This window comes from Grus americana, chromosome 1 (genome assembly GCF_028858705.1).
Source record: "Grus americana isolate bGruAme1 chromosome 1, bGruAme1.mat, whole genome shotgun sequence".
NCBI classification, from domain to species: domain Eukaryota; kingdom Metazoa; phylum Chordata; class Aves; order Gruiformes; family Gruidae; genus Grus; species Grus americana.
Window position 1 is genome coordinate 154,325,768 of NC_072852.1, and position 25,007 is coordinate 154,350,774.

A 25,007-nucleotide genomic window follows, 5' to 3' on the forward strand; every position below is an offset into this window, starting at 1 on the left:
GTCAGGGTTCCTTTCAACTTTATTTAAAGCAGCTACTTTCACTGAAGGACTACATGATTCTATGGACCAGCTAGTCGGATAGGAATTGACATCATTTCACAGAAGAGCCAACAGCCAGCTGCCGGTGCGTGGCTGCTTGATGTATGACCAAACTGGACTGCCACTTGGCTTTAAAATGGCCACCCTCTTGGAAATGCTATTTTATTTGCAAGTTTCAACTTACCTGCCCCACTGAATTACTTAGGTCCAATGTAAGAGGATTCACCAAATTACAAAAACAAAGCTAAATAACACATTTTTTGAATTACAGAGATGTTCCTGCCAGTGACTACCACTCATTTATTCTTCATACTTTCTGCCTAGATTCAGTTGTTTTGAAAACACATTCCCCATACACACATATATGGCCTTGGGCCTCGATCCAGGTTCACACTCTTCTGCCTCAAACTTGGGCGAAGTTAAATTACTGAAAAGTTTGTCTTATTAAAATTCTAACTATTATGTAGACTTCTCTAGAACACCCTTACATTTTTACAAGTACATGGATACCTTAGTCCCAATGACTCCAATTTCATTTGGAGAATTAAGAAGTTATTAATTAATATTCATACCCATTCGTTTTTTCTGCTCCAGCAAGAAATGCCCAGTGCGCTAAGACTCCAAGAGAACCAGAAAGGAGGTCTCCCTGTCCACCACATCTCCGGCTGCTTCCTTCGTGACTGCATACAAGTACTATGAACAGACAAACCAAAAACAGAGTCATGTGCATTTTTCTTCTATTTACAATGATATCACCATAGCTGTGAGGGTTAACCTCTGAGGCACACAGAGATCGACAGGTAAGAGATTAACCACAGGCAGCAGCATATGCTGAAATACACTACTCTTAAAAAATATCTCGCATTAACATTTAAGAAATACTTTTCTAATTACTTTTCAATCCTTTACAAGTATCGTTGCACAATGTATACGCTTTCTCCACTTCACTCAGCCTGCAGAGAAGATTCAGTCACTAATGAGATGAGTGATTGATGCAAACTCATGCTGCCAGGATGAGCAATCACCCCAAACTGGACCAGGTCCCTCCACAAAGCCACTGCACAAACGCAGGTCTCCAGAGTCTCCGACCTTCAGAGTCTACGAATGTAATCCAAGGTGTTTTACAAAGAGCAAATGCAAAATAGAACTAAAATCTGCAATCTTCTGCTATGCCCATCAGAAAGGTATTTTACTGAAAACTGCCTTTTCTTTAGGCTTTGTAAAAACCATATGCAAAGAGTGATCTCTTTTTCTGCCAGTGAACTGTGTCCTCAGCATCTGTGTATGTTTCTGTCAGCAGTGTCACTGTGGATAGACTCTGTCGGAATATCAGATGTTATACTTCTATTTTAAATATACAAAGGATCTTGGTCAAACTGATCTCTTTGTGGAGCTTTAACTAAGAACATGCAAATGGTTTCACTAAATTTAAAACTCCTTTGTTCTCCACTCTCCACAAGCCCAAGTAGGAAGCCTGAAGGATACGTAAGACACACAAAAAGAAAACAGCATCAATTCTGCTGCCCTTCTCCAAACTCTGTTGTGTGTATGTATCTATCCTTAGCTTTCCTTCTTGCTAGGCTCTGGAAAAAAAACATCTCAGGAGAAATGTATTTTCCTCTCCTAGGAGAACGTAAGAGCTGGCAGGATCACTGGTGGCCAAGTAGCGATCCTTAGCATCTCCAGTCAGCTACTGCGGAGCTACTCAGGTTCAGGACTACACACACAATGGTTTGTGTGCTCCTCAGCATGACAAGTACACAAGCAAAGTATAAAGCAAGACGTTGCTCGGACAACAGCTCTTACCTCAATTTTCTCAATTCACTTGGGGTGGGTTTCTCCAAGGTGTATGAACAGAGCAGCCCAAGTGTTTGAGAGAGAGTAGTATCCATATTTTTAAAAGCAATTTTTCTCTTACAAAATAACGGGAAAAATCTGGACGAAATTGAAGGACTTGCAGGTAAACCTTCTTAAATAGCAAGATGTAAAAAAACTACTTAGCACAAGCAAACCCTTTCCAGTTCATTTGCATGGTTCATTTCTGCTTTTTGTTACTCGGCGCAGCAAAGAATTGTACTTCACTTCCATTTCCTACCGATTCTTCCAGCAGTAATTGCTGGGCTCATGAGGCCAGGCAGTTGTGCATTTTTGCTGCCACTGAGAGGGCAAAGATTCATTAGTCACCACGAACACAGCAGACACTGCTGCAGCATTGCCAGCAGTTAATTTTCCCAATCACTCTTCTCCCCTCCCCCCTCCCTCCCAAATTAAGATTCTGGACGTGTTTCTCAGGGAGCAGTAGTTAATGTCCAATTTCACAAGTGCAATGCTCTTCTGAGTTAGCAATTTGAAAAAGCTACGCCTTTTTAGGTGGTGTGGTTTATTTTATTTTTTTTTTAAATACAGTGCTTTGGAGAAATTACCTCTAATTCTGCTACTTTGAAGATGGTATCTCACAGGATTTTCACTTTGAGGGCTTGAACTCCTGGCAGGAGGCAGGATGGAAATCCTCTGTTCAAAAGCTTTGGGGCCTTCTGACTGACAGCTGAGCACAAGCCCCTGCTTATTAGCTGTATGTCACCATCTGCCACCATTCTCTAGCCCCACAACCTTCCAGTCAGTTTTCAGCTATACACGAAAGCAAGATCTCCTCAAACTAGGCCAATTATAATACCCCACTACAAAAAAAAAAAAAAAAAAAAAGTGGTCTTTTGTTTGTGGTTTTTTAAAAAGTAAGTCTCAAATATGTGCAGACTACCTCACAGGCAACAACAAAAGCAGACCTTTGTACTCTGCACAGAGATGCTGCAAAACAAATCCACGCAATAGCTTCAAAGAAGCAGAACTACAGGAAATTCACTTGAATGAGGGGAGAAAGGTATAACGCTCAGGCAATTCTTGTGCAAAGGCTCAGTTCCTCAAAGAACATCTCAAAATAAAAGGATGATGAACATCACAACAGGTGATGGGAAAAGGAATGAGAAACTCCTCTGAAGTATGGTCACCGTTAAGAGCTTTTAAAATAAAAGCAGGAATCCCACACTACCATCAAGACAAACTGGCATACTGCCAAATCCACAAAGGACAAATTCTTCCTGATGCTTTTCCCTGCCTGCTCCTGGAAGAACAAAAATAAAACTGCTGTCTTCCCACTCCCCCAATCCAACATCCTCCACTACACATCTGTGACCCGCTGTGAAGACAGCTCAAGCAGTTCTTTACGGACCACAGGGGTGACATCCTTATATGCTGCACTGAGCAGTGACAACCACTGGCAAATGTTATAAGACCTCGATTAGATGGACATGACTGAATAGCCAGTGACGATGCCGAGAAGGAAGGCAGTTCTAGTCCCTGGAGAGCTGCAGAATGATGTATTTACACGAGGATGAAGTATTTTTCAGTCTATTGCTCAGTGAGGCTATACCACCTTCAACTAGGGATGAACATGTAGATCAGAAAGCCTACAAAACACGGTTCTTGGAACAGCTGAGGAGTCCAAGACGACTGGATGCTGGACAACAGGGAAACTGCGAAGACTGAAATCACCACAATGTGTCATCCTTACAAGGCAGCAACTGGGGCCACTTAAGGTCAATTAGTCTGACACTAGTCCAAATCAAAGTAATGGACAGGTTCATCTATAGTTCAGCTGACAGTCCTTAAGAGATAGAAACACATGACTAATGCCAGTCAAATTGGCTGCTGGGGCTGGGTGTCTTGTTTTGGTTTTTAACAGGTCTGGGCAACCAAATCTGCTGTCATTATTTCACAGGGTGATGAGTCAACGCCCCCCCCCCCGGCCCCCGCAACCTCCTCAGTATAATTAATAGACAGTCTTTTAATGAAAATTGATTTATGCTAAGTAACTTTCTGGAAAAAAACCACCAAAACCAAACAAATCCCAGCTCCCTAGCAGTTACCCATGGGGCATACATATACTATCATAAGAAAAGACTAAATGAAATAAAAATACTATTGTTGAAGAAATCGCTGTATGAAGTATGGCAAGGAGATCTGCTAGAGTCAGAACCGCCACAGCCCTATTCAACGTTTCAACATAATCTCAGTGATTAAATAGCACATAAATACTGCCAGAGCTGCACACAGCAAATGCAACACGTCACTCACGTATAGTCACCCGGATTTCTTGTGTACCTAAGTCCATGAAAACAATTTGTACTGAAATATGTATGCAACAGCAACAAAAAAAATGAAGGTTGTCATACTGACAGAATATTGGAAAGTAGAAATTTGAGAGTTTTAGACTCCACACAATTAAAAATTCTGCCCCAGACTTCCTGAGTAACTGCGGCCAAGTCATTTAGTAGCTCTATGTTTAATACATTTCAGGCCACAAAATAAAAGTTACAGTCGCTCCCTTTTCAGCACTCCTTGAAGATAAGATAAACATTAGCATTTGGGGAAGCATTCAGATCACGGTGTCAACTTTTAACTATACCATTGCCAGCAAGTTTTAAGCTCAATGAACTCCCAGCCCAAACTCTGCTGGCAGATCAAAGCCCAGAAGAATGACCCATTTACGGGTATTGTATGCTTAATTAAAAAACCCAGTCTGTTATGTAACTGAAAATAGCTGTCCTCTCTTTGAAGGAAAAAAAAATAATAGAATTTAGTAGTTTTGCTGAGATCAAGCACTATGAGTTAACTGGGAAGCACAAATTTTGATGTGGCTGTGCACAGGCAGCCCTACTTACACCACTAGCTCCTAGACACATTACAGTTAGAAAACTAAAGGCCCACGTAGTACAAAAAGTAATCTATGTCTGTGTGTTCTTGATTCACAATATTCATAGTAGTGAAAAAAAACCCCACAAAACAGGGATTAATCTTTGATGTTTTTGTTTAGAACACAGAATGTGAAATATGGGCTAGCTAAAAGCTAACCACATAATGCCAATGATGATAAAGAAGGCCAAAGAACCTATGTCAAACATCACACTTACTGAGGCTGCAAATCAAAAGCCAGCCTGGAGATAAACTTTTAATTCTTGAACCTCAGATGTCCTGAACAAGTTCTCTGCACTTGTTTTCCTCTTACAAAGCAGGAGTATTACACTTATCCTAATGCGCGCAGGCATCCATGCATCAAAGGTACCACCATTCTGACTTCTGATATGATCCAAATGGATTAGATCAGCTACCATCAGCTACCCCACAGAACAACAAATAGTCCTGTTTAATTAAAAGGCTTAAGACTTCAATTTTCTATACAAAATAACATAGCTATCAAGGACCAGTTTGCTCTATCAAATGCAAGACTCAGGTTTAGACCATTATCAGATTTGAGTAAAATCTTTTACCAGTATACGTCTCTGACCTGGCAGATATTCATACCAGTAAGAAATTTATCTTTTTCCTTTTGCAAATTAGTTCACAAAAGTACATAGCTGGAGATTGTGGACTCCCAGAAACATGTCCCAGAGTGCATACAGACAGGGAAACCAGTATTAATGACTTGGGCTGGAGAAATCACTCAACTGATGCGGAAAATGTAAGTTGGCTTTTATATAAAGGGTGCTTATACTTTTATATTCCCTAATCACACTTTTAAAACTTAGATAGGTCCTTGAGTGTGAGACAGCAGGCAATTTAAGTTAAAAGAAAATAATCCAAATTGTACATTACTTTTCTTGGATCGGTGCAGAAGCCAGGGGATGGATGTGATGGCGGATGAGCAATGGTAGGGAGACAGCAGGCTGGGCTGAGCATGCAATGGAGAGCACAGTGGCACCACGGACAGGAACCATGACCTCCCTGTTTTGCTCACTCTGTAGAAGCAGGACTGGAGACAAAGGTACTGTCTCTCAGTTAAAATCTTGGCAAAATTTGCTGGGCAGCTGGACACTGTAAGAGCTTTTAGCTAAGTGAGCTAGGGACTGACAAGCACTGAATAGCTTCCTTTCCGGCTGTACGGGGAACAAATGGCAGAAATTCTAAGTACTGCTTGGGGATTTCTGGCAAGAGCTGGCTTTTTACTCCATATTCAGTACTCAATAATCCCTCTCACATGCTTCTTTGCTTCTCTTGACCATAGCTGCAGCTGGGCAACTGGAGAGAAACTATGTTTGGCTACTGGCTCCAGCTAAAAGTAGTCACAGGCAGCAGCGGGCTGGTTACCCGTAAACTCTGCCTTTTGAAAGGCAGGTGCTGGGGAAAATACAGAAAAACTCATTATAACATTTAAAAACAAAAATCCAAATCCTCTGCTTCAAGGACCTAACCAAATTTTAAACATGTTAGGAAGTAAGACTGGTATAACCACACTTTATTATTGACCAGTTCTCCAAAGAATAATAAAAAGAAAACCTTAGAGAGCTGTGCCATAGTGAATAAAAGCTGACTTACCTTCTACCCACAGGCTGAGTACTCATTCCTACCCTGGTCAGTGATGGCACTGATATCACCTACCAAGAGCATGGTGAAGCTCATCTTTGTAGAGCAGGGAATCAACAACTGTAGACCAAGCTATAATGTGAAATTGCAAAAGGAAAGAGAAAAAGAGTATATAAAACTTACTTTAAAACCTTGGTGATTATGTTTACAGGGCAGTTGGCAGCTCATAACTGAAATGGAGACAAATTTTAGAAAAACCTCCTTTGCAGTGTAAGACTGCTACTGATTTCAGAGAGGCCATGGACATGATTCAGTACTGATTTTAAGGCCATAAGAAACCACCTGCATCATCTAATCTGATCCATAAAAACAAACATGAAAGATGTCCAAGTACCAGTTTGGGACTCTGATTATCAAAATTCTAGGTATGTTATTGTCACAGCTAAATTTGTCTGTTAATAAAATCTGCCTTACTTTTAATCTGAATTTATTAAGATTCAGCTTCCAATTCAAATTTATGGTGCCTGTCCTGCTTAGATTACAGAGCTATCTGCTGACAGTAGTCCTTCACCAACAGCTGTACTTCCATCCAGCTCACTATCAAATCACCTCACAACCCTTTCTGTCTTCAACCAACAGAAGTAAATTGGCTACTGAATTTCCTACAGACTCACGAATAAAAGTATTGTGAAAATAACCATCACAATCACTCTAAGCTATAAAGGTGTTCACCAAGCCAGTCTTCCTTGTTGCAAAATTCTACATTCTCTGGAAGCCTTCCTTCCACAACAGCCAAGTGTTGAACAGTAAAGCTACATTGTTAAGTTTGCAATTTCTCATCTTCTTGGAGAGCATTGAGACTTACTTTTTTTTTTTCCCCTCCCCCAGAAAGCATGCATGCAGTATATTCCCAAAGGAGAAAGTTTAGAAGTGATATATGGAGACTACTGTATCAATGTGCTAAGCACATAAGCTCAAGCAGGAAATGCCTGAAAATGGGTATGTCTTAAGCACTACAAACAGATGATGATATGAAAAATAAAAGGCAAGAGGAGTACACAGATCTTTTCATAATATTTGACTATGCTCAGAAGACATTGGCCTGAACTAATGATCTGGATTTCCCTCACACTGGAATCATGATGTATGTTGTCTCAGCTGAAAAAAAATTACATCAGATCAAAAGAACAGACAGGTGAAAAAAGCAGAAGTTAAGAGCAAAAAACCTGGGAGAGAATTCAAGGTCAGTGACATGACAACATGTTCTGTGTTGAGGCACAGAGCAGACGGTAGAATCTCCTTTCTCAATGTAATTTTGCATTTGAGAAGCTTTTAAAAAATTGACTGACAGTAACTCCCAGATCCAAAGAACGTTCTTGTTAAAAGGAAGCTAAAGTCTACAGTTTCTGCAAAATTCTAAGGAACCTTCTTGCAGGCAACACAAACCCTAAAAACAGCATTTGTAACAGACATTATAACCTGTATTAAACCTGACAACTGCTTTCTTACAGCTCAGCAATGCTGCCTATAATGTCTGTAATCCAGGAGAGAGAAAGCATCGGTGATAGAACCAAGGTAAGAACAAGAAAGCAGCCTATAGCTGGACATCAAATAACTGCTATAAAGGCACAGAACTCTTTTTATTTCAAATCAAAAAGCCACTTAACTAAGAGAAAAAAATATCAGAACCCAACAGAGACAAAGAACAAGGTGGGAAAAAAATTAAAACCAACGAAAAGCCCCAAAAGACATACACCAAACTTGTGCCACACCTGAACATTCAAAATAGAAATGGGAAAGTTTCAGTTGTTTCCTGGTTTTTGAATCCTGCGTGACAACAGACAATGGCGACAGACCGTCCCCTCTCTCCCGCAGTGGTGGGGGTACACTTATCTCAAGAATAACAGCTCAAAAGGAGAACAGAGATATACTAGGTAACGTGCTCAATCTAATGCGCTCGCCCAGTTTTCCCGACATTCATTAAAAAAGCATCAATCCTGCATAAAAAGAACATGGTTGACCTAAAAACAGAGGAAGAAGATACACCACAGTACTCTAAAGCTCTCTAGCTGGCATAAACTGGAGCCAGGATATTTAATCCTCTGGCAGAGTTCATCCTCACTTAAGCCTGGCCTGACTGTCCAAGATTACAAATCAAGCCTGCTATGGGTGCAAGAATGACAGCAGACTTCATACAGGCCAACTTGGGTACTATATGACTGACCAAAGTCCTTCAGCATGCAGGCGTAACTATATTGCTTCCAGGTCCCAGCTTGTTTGACAGTCTGCTGTAGTACCTGTACTAATGGGGGTATGTGGAAGGTGGCTCTGCACAAACCAGTTGCCTTACTGCATCTGTTTTTCTGGTATAAAAGACTCCCATGGCTCCTAATAATGAAAAATTGACTGTATATACCAAATGGTTCTGAAGCAGCATAAACATTTATCAGAGATTAGCATTTCAAGCAATTAGAGGCAGAGCTGCGCCTTGTTATGTATGTGAAATAAGACCATGCAGTGAATGCACTCATGAATTAATTTTATACTAATCACAGTAAATGATCAGTATAAAAAGCATCAGACAGGCAGCTAATTTTATTAAGAATACTTTAACCATATTTATAAGTGACTCTTTTAAAAAAGTTGTAATGACAATCTAGAGTTAATTTGGTGGGGTTTTTTTGTTTTCATTTTTTAAATTGTCAGGGCTAATGTACAAGTCATATATGTACATGCTAATCTACAGCCCCATGGCAGACAGTATGAAAGAACTGAGCAGCTCATGAACCTCAAGACATCTTCACTTTTCACACACACCGATATATGGTGAAACAACAATATTATTCTGCATTAATTTAGCAACAACATTGGCACTTATATAGACCATCTCAGCTAAGGATTTTAGAACAGTTCACAAAGATTAAAAAAATTAATGTCTCAATACCTGTGTAATGTAAAACATAAGTTATAGCCATTTAAATGAGAAATAAAATCAGCAACTTTTTTCAGCAAATAAATTAAGTTGCACTCTTAAAACATCAATTTACACAAATCATCTAAAGGTGATCTGCAAAGACAGTCATACCTCGCCTTCAGTCTTCAGGGGAATACAGTCAATCAATTACTATATAGTCCAACCACTGGACTATGACTGAAAGCAAACAAAACAAAAAAAATCACACTGGTAAAAGCAAAAGGCTTCACTTACCTTTCTCTCCATCTGAAATAAGATCTCTTTCTCCCTTTTGAACAATTGTCAAATTCCCCATGGCTTGGCTGAGTCTTAATACACATCCATGATGATCACTACTGTCTACGGGGTCTCTAAGCTACAACACAAGAATTCCATACACAGTACATATTTTACTACTAGAACAACATACTCTAACACATGCTACTTCAGCATATGGGCAGGGGGAAAGGGGGAGAAAAAACCAAAGCAGCAGTATCAGTCTTTCCAGGTATTTTTTTCTATACCCTCTGCAATGCCAAAAAATGCATAAGAAAAGGTCGTCTTTAAAAAAGAGCTCTGTTTAAGAATATGCATCGTTGTGGTGATTATCCCATGGAATAAAACCCCAGAGAATGCTTCTTTCGCATATAAGAAACAGCCCGTTAACATTTAAGCCAGTAATAAGTTGTTTATTTTTAAAGACTAAAAGACTAAACTTGCACGTACTTAAATATCAAAAAGGAAAACAGCTCACCATGGCTTCATACAGTCTACTAAACTCCATATAGTTTGGAGTAAGAATAGCTCGCTGGTAGCCTTGAATAAGAGAAGGCTGCTGGGAAATGAGCCACAGTCCATCCTGCAAAAACCAGTAAGAAGAACATTTACTGAATAGATTCTTAAATGTGAAACCACTGACTGAATCAAGAAAATACTTACGGCATCAATAATGATAGGAATTCCTTTCACTTTTGATTTTTCTATAATACCCTGCAAAAAATGCAGATAACCTTAAGATACTTGCTAATTCAAATCTCATAAGATCCAAAACAAATTCATGCAATAAATCTGATCATAAGTTGTTTTTACAAAATAAGATATAAAAAACAAAAAAATCCGTTATATTCTGCAAACATAAGGCATTTTCATATCAACTGGTAATTTTACAGTTACATTGTTCTCTCCCTGGTTCAAGTACAAGGAGTGTGAACAGGGTTTCCATAACTGATGTCTTGGTGTTGATATGCATGCAAGCAAGCAATCTCACTCGCTCTCCCTGCTGTTGGAGGCATGCAAGGTCAACTAAGTCATACATAGTAAACATACATCTCCAATTAAAAAAAAAAAAAATCCAAACAAGCATTGCCATGATAGAAATCTATCAATAACTCCTGTAACACTAATTTTAGTTGCTTTTCTGATGGTAGCCCCCCCCGCAGTGTTTGACTTTATACACAAACATCCCAAGACAAGCAGTACGTAAGACATGTCATTTCACTCATGGTCCTGGAGGTTTTACACTTTCAAAGCAAAACCAAGGCGGCCCAGACAAGAGACCATTTGCAAAACTGTTTTTCAGTAAGCAGCATCTACCAGCAGACCGTCTGCCCTCAACCTCTTTCCTAACTGAGCAGTGGCAACGACTGATACTCAGGCTTTTTTAATGGGCAATGGCTGACAGTCAAGTTTTTTCAGTGTTGGTCATTACCAACTTGTCTTTGAAGCTGGAGAGTTTATCTTTCTCATGTATAAGATAACGGAGGATGGTATCGATCCAAAAGTCTAATTACTTTTGAATGTTATTAAGCTCTTCAGAGTAGCTATCACACAGCACTGAGCTCCACAGGTTAGCAAGACATTATGTAAGGAATAAGGAAGCAGTTTTTAATTAATGTTCATGGTATTGAATGTACCTCTGATCTTGTATTGTGGTCAAAATAAATACCACACATCTTGCTTTCCGTAAATTATTCATTATGGCATATACATATCCTCACTAACTCATTCCTACCCGATTCTGATTTTTCCAATACCAGCAGAAATCTTTCCCTTCTGTTTTTAAATGGATGACCAGAATTTAGCGGCATGCTTCAACTCAACACTACTTTTGTTTGTTTGGGCACTGTTTGCACGTTGTAAGCATGAGACTGAAACACTACCCACTGCTCCAAGCCTGAGGACTTGTCTCAACACACAGTTGCGGCTATGTTAGAAGCCACTACAGAATAAAAACCTTTCCGGGACATACACACGCTTGCGCAGGTCTCGACTTGGCTGGGTGTCACACACTGCCAGGTGCCCAGCCTCCTTGGGATCCCAAGGAAACACCACAAGTCTTCTCTTACATTCATCTACTTAAATAACTTTGAACCAATAGCAAGTTTTACACAACTCATACCATTCAGCTACTACTAAATTATTCCGATTTATGAATAAGTATATTTAACAGCTGTGCAAGGACGGAATCTTAAAACATACCCAAAATTAGATGTGGTGTACTGAAAACCAGAGAGCTTTACTTTCAAAGATTTTAAGAAATTTATTAGACAGAGTCAATCATTTATTCATTATTGTTAATCTGCACAGATGTGCACAGCTTGGTTTTCCTTCACAGAAACTGTACTCTTTGCCCCTCCTATGTTAAGTTCATTAACAATTATGTTTAATTTGACACACTTGGTTATCATAAAACAAGGCTGTGGATCTAGCAACCAGGTTTATATTTTTTTTCCTGTATAAATCAATGTCATACATCTAAAAGTCCAATTATTTTTGAACCATACTAAGCTCTTCTGATTAGATATATGGCATTGAGCCCCACAGGTTAGCAAGATTTTACGTAAGAAAGCATTCAGATCGTCCTTCCCCAGTTTTTGAAGATACAAATACCATTTACTGCAACCTCATTTGCTATCTGGTTTTAATTAGAATATTTTTGTACATTAGCAATTTCACCAAACTCCTTCAGTACACTTAAAATGATTACTGCTCCACTTCCCACTAATATGAATCACCAGTTTATTCTTGTATGTCAACTTTAGTAAGCCAGTCTTTCATGACACTTCATTTTTTTAAAACAAAAAAAAAGATTTCCCCAACAGATTCCATAAGGAAGTCTGAAGGAAGACACCAGATCTCAGAAGTCCTTATCCTTCCAAACTATTCTCTTAAATTCATTATAAGCAATCCAGGGAACTAATTTTGCCAAAGTTCTGTTCCCCAAACAGTTAAGGATTGGCTGTTGCTGCTATTGTTTGGTCCCTTTTCATGTTTCCTCGTAATTGTCTTCGTGACTACTGGTTAGAATTTCTATTTTTGTCTATCTATCTAAAAACAGGCTAAATCAAGAATCCTCAAGATGCATTGTCCACCAAAAGAATGTAAATACAAGAAAAAGACTTGTGGAAGTTAAAAGCATGAAAGTATATGTACAGGTAAATGGCTTCTGGAAGGCTGGGTCACTGGTACACTTCAGAGAAATAAGGCATTTTTTCCTAATAACGTTTTGAGTTCCTACCTCTCTAGCACATCCTCCACAATCCTGAGACATTTGACCTCTGCTCTGAAGAGAAATTTCATCTTGCTAAGTAAAACCTACTGGCCAAACAACTTTATAGTGTACCGAGTCTCTGAGGTATCAATCTCTAATCTGAGTTGAGTGATCTTTGCTTTTTCTTTCTCTCCTTATAAAACAAACAATCAAGGGATACAAAATCCTTTGCTTTTTGTTTTTTTTAATAAAAAATTAGCTTTCTAAATAAGACAAACAACTCTACCCTGATAACTTTCCTTACCTCTTCATTCCTTAAACCCAGAAAGAAACTGCTTGGAGACAGACAAGGAACCTCAGAGAGGAATTCCGGGGGGGGGGGGGGGGGGGGGGGGGGGGGGCGGGGGGGCAGGTAATCTGACAACTGTAATAAAGCAGTAACAGGGATAAGCAAACCCCCGTAAGACAACCACATGTTTGAAGGACACAATGTTCATTGGAGAACCTCCATTTCCTATTGACTGTGGACAGGACCCATCTCATCTGCTGCCATTTAAAGGTCAAATGGCTCACCACTGGAGAGCAATTCATTCCATGCAGCTTAGACACTGCATTTAGGGTGGGATGAATCACCAACAGACATACCTGTCTTTCCTCAGCTATCACAGAGGGAGCAGAGGTACTTTACTGCTTTATTTTTAGATATCAAGAATTAGGTGAGATGAAGTCCACTTTTAAACGCTCTATTACTGCAGATACTGTATTAAAAAATATTTGCCTAAGACGTGTTTACAGCAACAACAGCAACATCCTCTATGCAGAGTATTTTGTTCCTTGAAGCAAAAATAATTTTTCAGCTGCATCTATACCTCTATATTTGGCATGGTCTTTCCTGATTTAATACTTGTACCATACAGAAGAATCTTCATCGTTAATTGCACAATTAATATAGCTCAGACTAACTTTACTTTCGCACCACAGAATCATAGAATGGTTTAGGTTGGAAGGGACCTTAAAGATTATCTAGTTGCAACCCCCCTGCCATGGGCAGGGACACCCGCCGAAACCTATTTAACGGTTTCTGATAGGACTCTATGAGCAGGAACCATCTGTCCAGCTTTACCCCATGTAACAATTATTTCTATGGGAAAGGAATTAGAAGAGAACATTGCTAATTAAAAGTACTAAGAAATGTTGTTAAGACAAGACCTGAAATCCAAACACCAATCACACAAGTAAACAGCAACATATACAGGTATCAATGTCAAAATCAAGACATCGCCCTGTCCGTTCAAACAACACTTTGAATATTAAGATTTTGGAAATTCTAGCTCCAAGATATCCCCGTGGACTATTTTTCTGTGCACAAAATGTATTATACTACAACAGCAGTGGTTCAACTTGGTGCAGACCAAGGCAGGAGCACTTCCTTCACTCGATTCCTAAGCACTTGAGAACGTTCAGAAATTAAGGATCGGACTCAGGGCAACCTTGGCACTAGTAACAAAGCAGAGAGGACAATGAGGAGGAGGAGAGATTGACAGGCTGCTGTCATCCAGCGTCATGGCCTACAGCCACACTGGTTGGCTAAGGTATCAAAGACTGAAATTCAGATACTTCTTCTGAGATATTACAGCCAGTCCCAAATTTCAGTCTCCTACAGGCTTGGGGCAGAGTGGCTGGAAAGCTGCCTGGAGGAAAAGGACCTGGGGGTGCTGGTTGACAGCCGGCTGAATACGAGCCAGCAGTGTGCCCAGGTGGCCAAGAAGGCCAACACCATCCTGGCTTGTCTCAGGAATAGTGTGGCCAGCAGGACCAGGGACATGATTGTCCCCCTGTACTCGGCACTGGTGAGGCCGCACCTTGAGTGTTGTGTTCAGTTTTGGGCCCCTCACTACAAGAAGGACACTGAGGTGCTGGAGGGTGTCCAGAGAAGGGCAACAAAGCTGGTGAAGGATCTAAAGCACAAGTCCTGTGAGGAGCAGCTGAGGGAGCTGGGGTTGTTTAGTCTGGAGAAAAGGAGCCTGAGGGGAGACCTTATTGCTCTCTACAACTGCCTGAAAGGAGGCTGTAGCCAGGTGGGGGTCAGTGTCTTCTCCCAAGTAACAAGTGCTAGGACAAGAGGAAATGGCCTCAAGTTGTGCCAGAGGAGGTTTAAATCAGGTATTCGGAGAAATGGCTTCACTGAAAAGGGTTGTCAATCATTGGAACAGGCTCCCCAGGGAAGTGGTTGAGTCTCCATCCCTGGAGGTATTTGAATGACATATAGATGTGGTGCTTAGGGACATGGTTTAGCGGTGGACATAGCAGTGTTAGGTTAACGGTTGGACTTGATGATCTTAAAGGTCTTTTCCAACCAAAACAATTCCATTCTACCTTTCATGTAGAGAGTCCTAATAATGGGGGTTTGGGCAGTCTCTTGCTAGAGATATTCTCGTTTGTATCAGTTGGCTAAATACTTGGTGGGTCTCTGAAACAGTGATTCTACAGCCCACAACATTTGGATGAGAAAAGGGAAACAGGTTCCAGCCCACTGTGATGATGAACTGTTCTACAAGACTGCAGGACTCATGCTAGAACAAATCTGTAACAAGTTTCCTCTCCTAATAATTGAAGACCAAAGTTTAAGTTTCTACCCTAATTAAGCCAAAGAGGAAATGACCTGGGATTCACACATCCCATGAAGGTTCTGTATGGGACAACCTCCCACACAGTAATCATTTGTTAGCAGCACCAAATACTTGACATTTAGGATTGCCCAAAATAATATTTCAGTGATTGCAATTTTTGTTGGAGGTGGTTGAGGGGAGGAGAGCCTTAGGTGGTAAAATTAACCTGAATCTACTCCCACTATACTCTTGAAATATGCAAACTTCTGAACAATCTTTGCTCTAACTGGGTATCCAGGACTTCTGTGCAACTCAGTAAGAACTGAAACATAAGTTGTGTCACAGTAGAAACCATATACGGGTGCTCCATATGGGTAAAGGTAACCCTTTACTGTAATTCAGAAAATATAAAAAGGGTGAAGAATTTAAGTGTTTTAATGAATTCTTTTATTATCATGGAAGCTACTCCTTGAAATGCAAAGCATTAATTTTAGTAGAAATCTGTGTTCTCTGTCCCAACTTTTAGATGGGAATTTTAAAATAGTTTCCCAAAACCAAATTCCAATTTTTTTTTAAAAAAAACAACAACAAAAAAACCCACAAAACCCAAAACACACCGAAACCACAACAACACACACACACAAAATCAGAATCATTCAGGCTGGAAAGGACTGCAGGAGGAAGAAGCTTGAAGGAATGAATGGACAGGCTACTGCTGAAAGAGGGCTCAGTAACGCAGAAAAGCATGACACAATTTATCCATTTGATGGCCTGCAGCTGTGCTATGAAACACAAGATTCACCTGCACTGCACTAACAGGGACATCCAGGACTCCTGCACACTTCCACGATTATTATGGAAAAAGGGAATGGGCTGAGATGAGCCAATGCGAGACACTGGCTGCAAAAAACAGCTAGGAGGGGAATGGAGGGAACATGAGGTAGAAATAAATTGCTGTGGAGCTCCTAAGTACAATCAAAGGATATCTAATCAGCTATGGAAGTCTTCATAGAGCAGCTACCCTGCGGCACCAGAGGCAGATAGCAGGTGGTGTACTCATAGCAAGCACCCACAGCCTCAAGCAAAACTCTGCAGTCAGTCTGGACTTCTCCACCCAGGTCCACGAGCCAGCAATAACACACACAGCCTATTTACTCTGCTTGTACAATAGCGTACAACCTGGTTCTCCACGGCTCCTCGGAAAAGACAATTATGTACAGTTTTGCCCACGCCTGACTTAGATATACTTTGCAGCTTTTTTAATTAGTGTGGATTGGCAGCAGAATGACTGCAAAGGCTTTTAATATATTATTAGTTGTATCACTACTTGTGTTTTTCCTGATGAACTGGTTTAGCTACACAGTAACTTTGGCATCCGGTGTTTGCAAAGGGAAGAATCAGGAAATTAGAGCTAGTGGTTTTAATAAAAGATTGAATTTTAATGAAATAAATAGAAAACCACAATAGCGGCATATATAAAGCAACATCTATCCCACAACAGTAATTAATTTTCACTACGGATGCATCACATTGTCATCCTTCTACCTTGCAAAGGAAAGATACTGGGGGCAAAGTTTCCTTTACTGACACCAGCAACGAACACTGCATTTCTTAGGTCTCTTTAAGAGTCATGTCTTGGCCTACTCATGGCAAAATTCCTTACCCATGTGCTCAAAAAGAAGTTCAAGCTTCAGCATGCTATAATAATGGACAGCACCAAAAGTGCACTCTATTGCAACCTGCAAATGCCAAGTATGTAATTACATCTTCTGCTAGGTGTTCCAAAGTAAAGTTTAAAAAAAAAAAAAAAAAAAAATCTTAGGAGAGCTGCTGAGCAGGTGAGGTGCTTTAAACAAGAGTTTGCACCCATAAAACTTGTTAATAACCAGATTTCTAAGACTAATATCCTCGCTTGTCCAAACAGGTAACTGCCAGACCTCCTTGGCATCTGGGCAGTATGTGCCTTGCCAGGGACACACCGTGCCCGCGTTCGCACATCTAAAACTCCAGTCAGCTGCAGAGTAAGTCAATGCTATCCTATACTGTACTTCTCCAGCAGGGTAATCAAAGGCCTGCCCGTAGCCAGGAGAGGTTAGAAGGCCCACTCTGTAAAAGCTCAAATACTACCTTCTGGAATGCTGGCTATATTAAGGTGACTGACAGCGCAGTTTAGCTCCACTGCTCTAGTCTGTGCTACTGATTTGACAACACTAGACTGACCCAGGCTCCTGGCTGACTAAGCTGGAGCTGCCAGACTCAAGGCAGCAAGAGTGACTTGCTTCTGGTTTGGCAGAGACATGCAAATGTGCATAACCTGGCACTGGTTAGGTCTCATGCAACCTTAAATAATCAAAAAGGAGTGGCAGCCCCTTTTACTAAGAAAAAGTACTTTCTACTGAAAGCTAGGATCAGAAACTGCTGTTGAAATGCCACCTTAACTGCTCGTATTTTTTGCGTGGATGCTGCTCCCATCCAACAATCCTGAATCCATGGTTTTGTCTGGAACAGAGATATAAAAGGGGAAGAAATAGCCACAAATTACCTTGTAAATGCTGCAGCTGAAAGCATTTCTGCACACCCCTATCCCCAAGGTGCCTGGGAGGAACAAACAAGTTCGATCCCAACACGCTGCAAACCAATTCCTACAAACAGGCACTGAAAACCCTAGGAAGCATTTCTGTGTTCCTTGCTTCAAGCCTGGATAAATGCAGAGTTAGCAGGGACTCACCTGCACAGAGGTCAGGATGCAGCTCTGTGGCAGAGATGCTTGGAAAATGGGCTTGGCAAGCAGAAGTTTGTAATCTTGCACAGCTAGAGGTGGGCAAATATCCCAAGCTCAGGCTGTGCTCAAGGCTACAGTCAGGGCTGGTGGGGGGAGAAGCTTCCCTAAATAGAATATATTTGATACAGGAGGTTTTGAAAAACGTTAAAAATGGAGTTCCACTCTTTGAGATTCTTCACATTAGAGCCATATTTTTAGTAACTGGTTTTGTTTTTTTATTTACCCACTGGTGGAAACATGAAGTTAACTCTGAAATTTGCTTTCATTAGTTCCCACAAATCGATGCAAGAACTCATCCTCCTCTCGAAACTCAGCAATGTCAATCAAAATCTCACTTGGTGCACAAGCTTTATATAAATCACATTTAACTAGCCTAATTGCCTCAGTTTTACTTTATATATTCCTGTATGCATAACTACCACTAGCTCATTAATCACTGCGCTAAGCTCTCAAACCTCACAGAAGAAATGATTAACTACTAACCACCACTGGTACTACTTGAATACAGAGTCACATAACAGAGACGAATATCCTTTCTTTGAAACAAATAGCTGCTTTATCTCATGGTTTATGTTCTATTCAATTCAACTGGGTCTTTTGTCTTTTAATTGTAGTACCACATGGTAGGCCCTATTTTCAAAAAAAAAACCAACCCCAACATTTTCAGGTGCATAGGAAAACACTTCATTTAAGCCAGGCAGAGGTTGATAAGGGCTCTAAAAAGTACCTCACTACATCATCAAGCTCATTAAGTGCTCTGGGAAACGTTAAAAGCTGTTGTTACAACTAACAAAGCTGAAGATGCTGTAGATGGCAGCTAATCAAAACTGTTCTATTCTACATTAAAAAAATAAAAATACCCCACAACAAAAACCCAAAAAAGAGAGGAGAATGATCCACTTGTAGATTCCCTCTTTGAATTCAAAGTAGATCACTTGCTGTCAAACTTGGAGGAAAACTGCAGCTAAGTTTCTTAATATCTGCCTCAATCATATGCTAAATTCTTAGAAGTGATATAATCAGAAGTAATGCCTGAACATAAAGTATACAAGAAAACAAAGAAAAGGCCTCTGAAATACTGTCCCAGTTATGCAAAAGAAAAAGCACTCCTTTTTAGCTATCACCCCCAAATTAACCAGACATCACTTGAGAAGCTACATTTACACACTTCCATCCCTAAACACATCCAAATCCAGTTTAAGCAATAATCCTGTTTACTTCAATCCAAAGTAAAAAAATCTAAATCAGAATAAATAAAGGCACAAAACTTTCTCAGGCTGTCTCATCCACTGAACGTTTGCACTCACAAAGCAAACTCCACAAGGTTTCCAATTTATGGTTGATTATGTTAATATCAGATTTGGCTTAAGACATTCATGGTCAGCTGTTGGCATTTTGTCTTAAAATGAAACAAACAAACTTAAAATGAACTCTGGAATTTATCACTGCCAACTTCTTTTTAGGGTTTCTAGCTGAATGATGCTCAGATAGAGTTGAAAAGGTATCCAATTCCAGTGTTTTGCTTACAAATGCTTTTAAGTATCAAAATCAAGTTAAACAACAATATAAGCCTGCACACAGAAAGCAAATTAACATCCCACTTCACTGTGAATGACTTTCATTAAGATCCATTACATATATTAGAAAATAAATTCTGCTTGCAAGCTGCATAAACCTGTATTTAAGGTCCTGTTAGCATATTTTCAAACACTGTTTTTCTAATCAAGACATTTGCAAGGAAACCACAGAATACTAATAGTTCTTAGCACAACCAGCAATAGTTCTTAATGTAACCAGGAGGATCTCTCTCTAGACCTGGCGTTCCCAAGCTGTATCCACATCAGTACCACCATCACAGAGAAAGAACTGCTCCCCACCCCAGCAACTGCCTCATCTTAGGTGAGGATGTCCACAAATCCTGACTCTCATCAGGCTGTTGGAAAGCAATGAGGCTTGGCTACTAAGAGGGTCGTTTTTCACTGGATACTACTTGTGGTATATGCATCAGTCTTGGAGGTTGGGTGAGGGCTGAGAGAAACAGTTTAGACGAACATTCTCAGAGCGAGCACACGTACGTGCCCTCTGTTTTTTGCCTCTGCAGTATCACAGGCACAAGATCTCATCCACCTCACCTCCTCCTGACTGAAGGCTGAGAACAAAGTTGCGTGTCCTTGTTGCTACTTCAGTTACCTATGAATTGCTGAATCCCCACAGCAGGAATCTCCAGAGGAGATGAACAGGGCAGGAAGCAAATGAACATGTGACACACACTGAAGAACAAAGATTCTGGTAAATAATTTTTCTGCTAACTTGAGTGGACACGAGCAGTGATTCCAAACAGTTGTTCGTGTTCATACACAGTGGTAGGCATCACAGACAATACTACTAACCTATCAACTGCAGCATTAGCCTGGGATGCTTCTCAGGTGTCTTACACTTGGTACAAGCAGAACACAGGGGGCTGCTCAGGTAGCAAGAGGAAAATGCTTCTCAAAGCCCATAGGGGCAGATTTAGCTTTAATGGATTGCTATGACAATAAAGGTAGCTCTGTAGTCTTCTTGAGATTCCAAAAACTAATGCAGATAGCGTACTGAAGCACTTGGTCCCATTCTCACAATTTATTAAGGCTGTGAAGTGTTGTCTAAATCCTGAAGGCATGAGGATCGAAGCAGGGGAAATTATTCCAACTAAGCAAAAACAAACACAGAAAGGCTGATACCTCAATTGAAGTGGAGCTAAGAATCCATCTGAAAGAGAAAACTTCAAATGGGCTCTCTCTGGGCACACTCGATGGAGATGACCCATGACAATGGCCCAAACCTCTCCCACCCTTTGTTAACTATAGCCAAGACATTTCCACACAATCTTAAGATTATGTCCCTAGGGCTGGAAAATGAAATTTCTGAGATTTATATCCCAATAGAGAGCAGAGATCTTTAAGGGCAAATGACTGGCTGAGGGTAGCACTGTAGAGCATTGTAGAGTGAAGGGGCTGGGGGGAGAGAAACAGCAACAACAATGGGCAGAAATGGCAGCTAGGCAGGGCCTCAGCTGAAAAAAAAAAAAAAAAAAAAAGAAGAACCCAGGCTGGTATTCAGGACATTTTCTTGGAGCTAAAACAAAGACTGAGAATTGAGCAAGAGGAACAAGTATGCGGTTTGAGAACCCAGTCAATTTTACCATGTAATCTGAGTTACACAGAGCCATTCTTGCTATTAATCATTACCTCTCTTACAGGAGGGAAGCAAGCATGCTCTGCTGAAAACACCAATCTAACTTAGCTGCTGCAAGGCAAAACATTGCAAGACTGGAGTGCCAGAGTCCAGGATTCAGTGCTGCCACTTCTGGGAGAGAGTTAAGGAACCCAGTGACGATTCAAATGTCTTTTTTCAATGAAGGATAGGGCTCTTGATAAGGATGACTGCTTTTCTTTACCTGATACCAATAGTAACTACTATTCCACCAACAACTCTGTATCAGTCCATTTGATCACAAAGCCAGTAGTGTACCCAATAAAGATGCACCAAACTCAGAAGCAGAAAATTCAACAGGAATATCAGATTCATGCCAGAAGGAGTAGGAGGACAAAGGAGATGACAAGATGCTGGAAACTGATACAGGACACAGCTAAGCCCTTAACTGCTTAACTGCTGGGCAGCAGCAGAATGCAAAACATCCTGGAGCATTGGGTGGCATCATCTCCTCTCCCAGAGGGCTATGCAAGGAATAGAATATTCTTTCCAAAGTCTTCTTGGGATCTGCACTCATCATCCTGCAGGAGAGCAACTTGTTTCTCTCACAAACCTGAGGAACAACTCTTGATGGTACAAGGCAGCGATTCCCCTACTTCCAAGCCTGACGCTACAAGAAAAATCAGATCAGAGTAAGACCCGAAGTGCCAACATCCCTGGAAGAGCTAAATGAAGAACACTGTGCTGGGTAGATATGACAGGGACATAATATTGCTGCTGTGTGAAAAAAGAAGAACATCCAATAGCTTTGGAAATATGCTGCTTCTAAGCACTGACAGAGGACAGTTGTAGGGACCGTGGCCTTGCTTCCATGTGGCAGCTAAATTCTTTCTCTACCAAGTCTGAACCACCACCGGCAGCATACCAGCTGAGGTGAACCCAGGGAGGTAACGGTGCTGTCATCTCCGGCCAGATTCAATCATGGACACTGAAAGGGAAAAAAAAGATGGCCTAATGTTGCCTACGAGGAAGCTGGCTGTGGTGGCCAAGTTCCACAGCAGATGTAGTAACAGTATTTCAGAAGTTTGAAATAGAATGGGGAGCAGAGATGCTTCCATCTGCACACTCCAGAACTGAGAAGTGGAGCAGAAATGTGGTTTTGGTCCTTTTCTCTTGAAGAGAAATAGCTTAGACTGCTTATTTGCCCTGGCATTGGAGGGTCTAACTAGGCCAAGACTAGAATTGCCACATCTGCATAGGATCCAGCTGCACAGCTATTAGGACACAACAAATGCTTTCTTTAGGAGATTTTTCTGAAGCTGCCACTCCTGGTCCTGCAAACTCATGGCTGGAAAGCTCTGCAAGAGCATCAGCCCTCACCCAAGCAACTGAGGAACAGCATGTGAAGGTTTTGGTGCAGACTCACACAAGTGGCATAGGAGAGAGAGATGTAATTTGTAGAGTGGCTTCTTGTAACAGGACTTGTAAATGGAATTACAACAAAAAACAAACAATCACAGTAAGCCAGTAAGTATGTATTGAAAGAGTATCACTACACTCTCAAGAAACAAAAAACAACAAAAAAAAAATCAAAGGAAACTGATCACAAAGTGCTGCTTTTCCATCAGACTGTTAAAAGGACCTGAAATGGTACAGTACATACACTGCAGGCATTAAGCATGTGGGAGGCACGTGATAATGTAAAGAAGCTGAGGAAGCGAAGTATTCTCTGATCTGGAGAGACAAGATGCATCACCTGGTCAACAAGTACTTGGGCTATTCCACAATAAAACAGCATCCATGGGCCGTACACCAGAAATTGCAGGTTACTGCATTAGTATCTTAGTTTCTCAATGCTCAGAAGAGGGAAGCAGCCCTGACACATGACTATTTGGACATGCACAATCGTTGACAATGTGCTGGCACAATACTGACAAGAACCGACATCAGAACAGAATCACAGAGGTGACAGACCACGATGCCTCAGCACTTTAATGGGGCAGGAGGAGAAAGAGGGGAAGCTCTCTCCCATCCTCACTGCCACTCTGATACAAAACCCTGACCAGAAAGCAGACACTAATCTAACATCTCAGCCCTCTATTCATATGACAGCATGCTGAGGTTAGCTTAAAGGGAAAACAGAAAATTATATACGCAGCCAGCCTCCTATAAAAGTTTAAAATAGCAACGCTATCATCACTTGATTTTTTTTCCTTGAAGGTGAAGAGTGACACAAAGCTTAAAATTCACTGTTGAAGCAAGAGGGAGACTCAGCCTTTCCTCAGCACAGAGAAACACCAGTCTTCCTCAAGCAGGCAACCAGGGTTGTTCACTTGTGCCCAATTACATGCACTTATTAAAGCTTTTGGCTGAACAAAGAATTTAGAAGATTATGGTAGTTGGATTAAAAAAAAAAAAAACAACACTGGGTAACTAATGAACAGTTACATAATTACAGTGAAGACAAAGAACTTGAGCTTTAATATGACTTGAAATTAATAAGGTCACACCCACAGCTCATATGAACGTGGCCTGAGATTTTAGCCTTAAGTAACTTCTGAACGCCTTGTCTTCATTGGCCAGGTTTGTTTCTCTAACTTTATGCCAGCTCACCCAGGATGGCTAGGTTGAAGTAAAAATATGCTTGTAATTCACTAGGAAAGCAAAATTATTTTTAGCAATGATGAAAAAAAACAAAACAAAAACAATCAAGGAATTTTCCAGATACTTCTGTAATACAGATAAGCACATTGTCAGACATTTATAAAACCCAAATGGAATTCTGATATAAAAGAAGCTTAAATTGTTTTCCTTTAGAAGATAAAACCCCTTAGATTTAAAAAAAAAAAAAAGAAAAAATTGCCCAATTTTTTTTCTGTAAAAAGAATTCTAAAAAAGTCTTAAAAAAAAGAATAAAATCTCTGCTGATTTTTTTTCATTCAGAATAGAATTTGATTTCTTGGTCAGCTGTAATAAATGTCTTTTTTCTTTCATTCTGAATCCACGTTCTTTATTAGTTTTGCACCTCTGTATCATAAAACATTTTGAAACCAGAAGGAGAATTAAAGAGCAGCTCCAACAGCAACTTTCTCTAACAAAAGCCTAGCAAAACCTCTCTCCATAGCTCTCAAGGTATTCTAAACTACTTGAATAGGGCAGTCTCCAGTCTCTTGCCTCTCCTGTTTTGCAATTTCACTGTGTAACTGTCAACATTTCTGTAAATTATCTTAATTCTACTTGTTAGTAGCACTGATTAATTCACTAATACTTCTCAGGAAAAAAATAATTAAAATTGTACAAAATTAGATTGACATTAGACTGAAAGATATACTTTGAACATGCAAAGACGTGTTGACAGTAATACAAGACGTCATCTGGAAGACTGTATAAATGCATATTATTTAGAGTACAGAACTATCTAAGCTCTTGTTTTCAGTTCTACACTAAGGCTTGACAGAAAATAGGATTATCTCTTTATCCAGAGTAGAAATCTGCAACATTTTACAATTACAAGTATTATTTCTTATTGCAAGGGGACACAGTCACTGTTCTGTGGTACCTCTCCTGATACAAGCTGTCAAATAT

At 40.3% G+C, this 25,007-nt stretch overlaps 1 protein-coding gene across 11 annotated transcripts in view; it reads right to left on the reverse strand.

Annotated features, from left to right (window-relative positions):
* NAXD (NAD(P)HX dehydratase) overlaps positions 1-25,007 on the reverse strand; it is a 53,984-nt gene that overhangs the window by 3,983 nt on the left and 24,994 nt on the right. For 10 of the 11 annotated variants that reach the window (XM_054815039.1, XM_054815050.1, XM_054815081.1 and 7 more), the window contains 4 exons: positions 10,289-10,339; positions 10,104-10,208; positions 9,605-9,725; positions 612-732 (listed from right to left, as the gene is read on the reverse strand). In XM_054815039.1, coding sequence (XP_054671014.1) covers positions 612-732; positions 9,605-9,725; positions 10,104-10,208; positions 10,289-10,339 — 398 coding nt within the window. Of the gene's footprint in view, positions 1-611; positions 733-6,408; positions 6,529-9,604; positions 9,726-10,103; positions 10,209-10,288; positions 10,340-25,007 lie in introns of those variants that run through there. The other variant, XR_008575694.1, reaches the window with a different exon arrangement.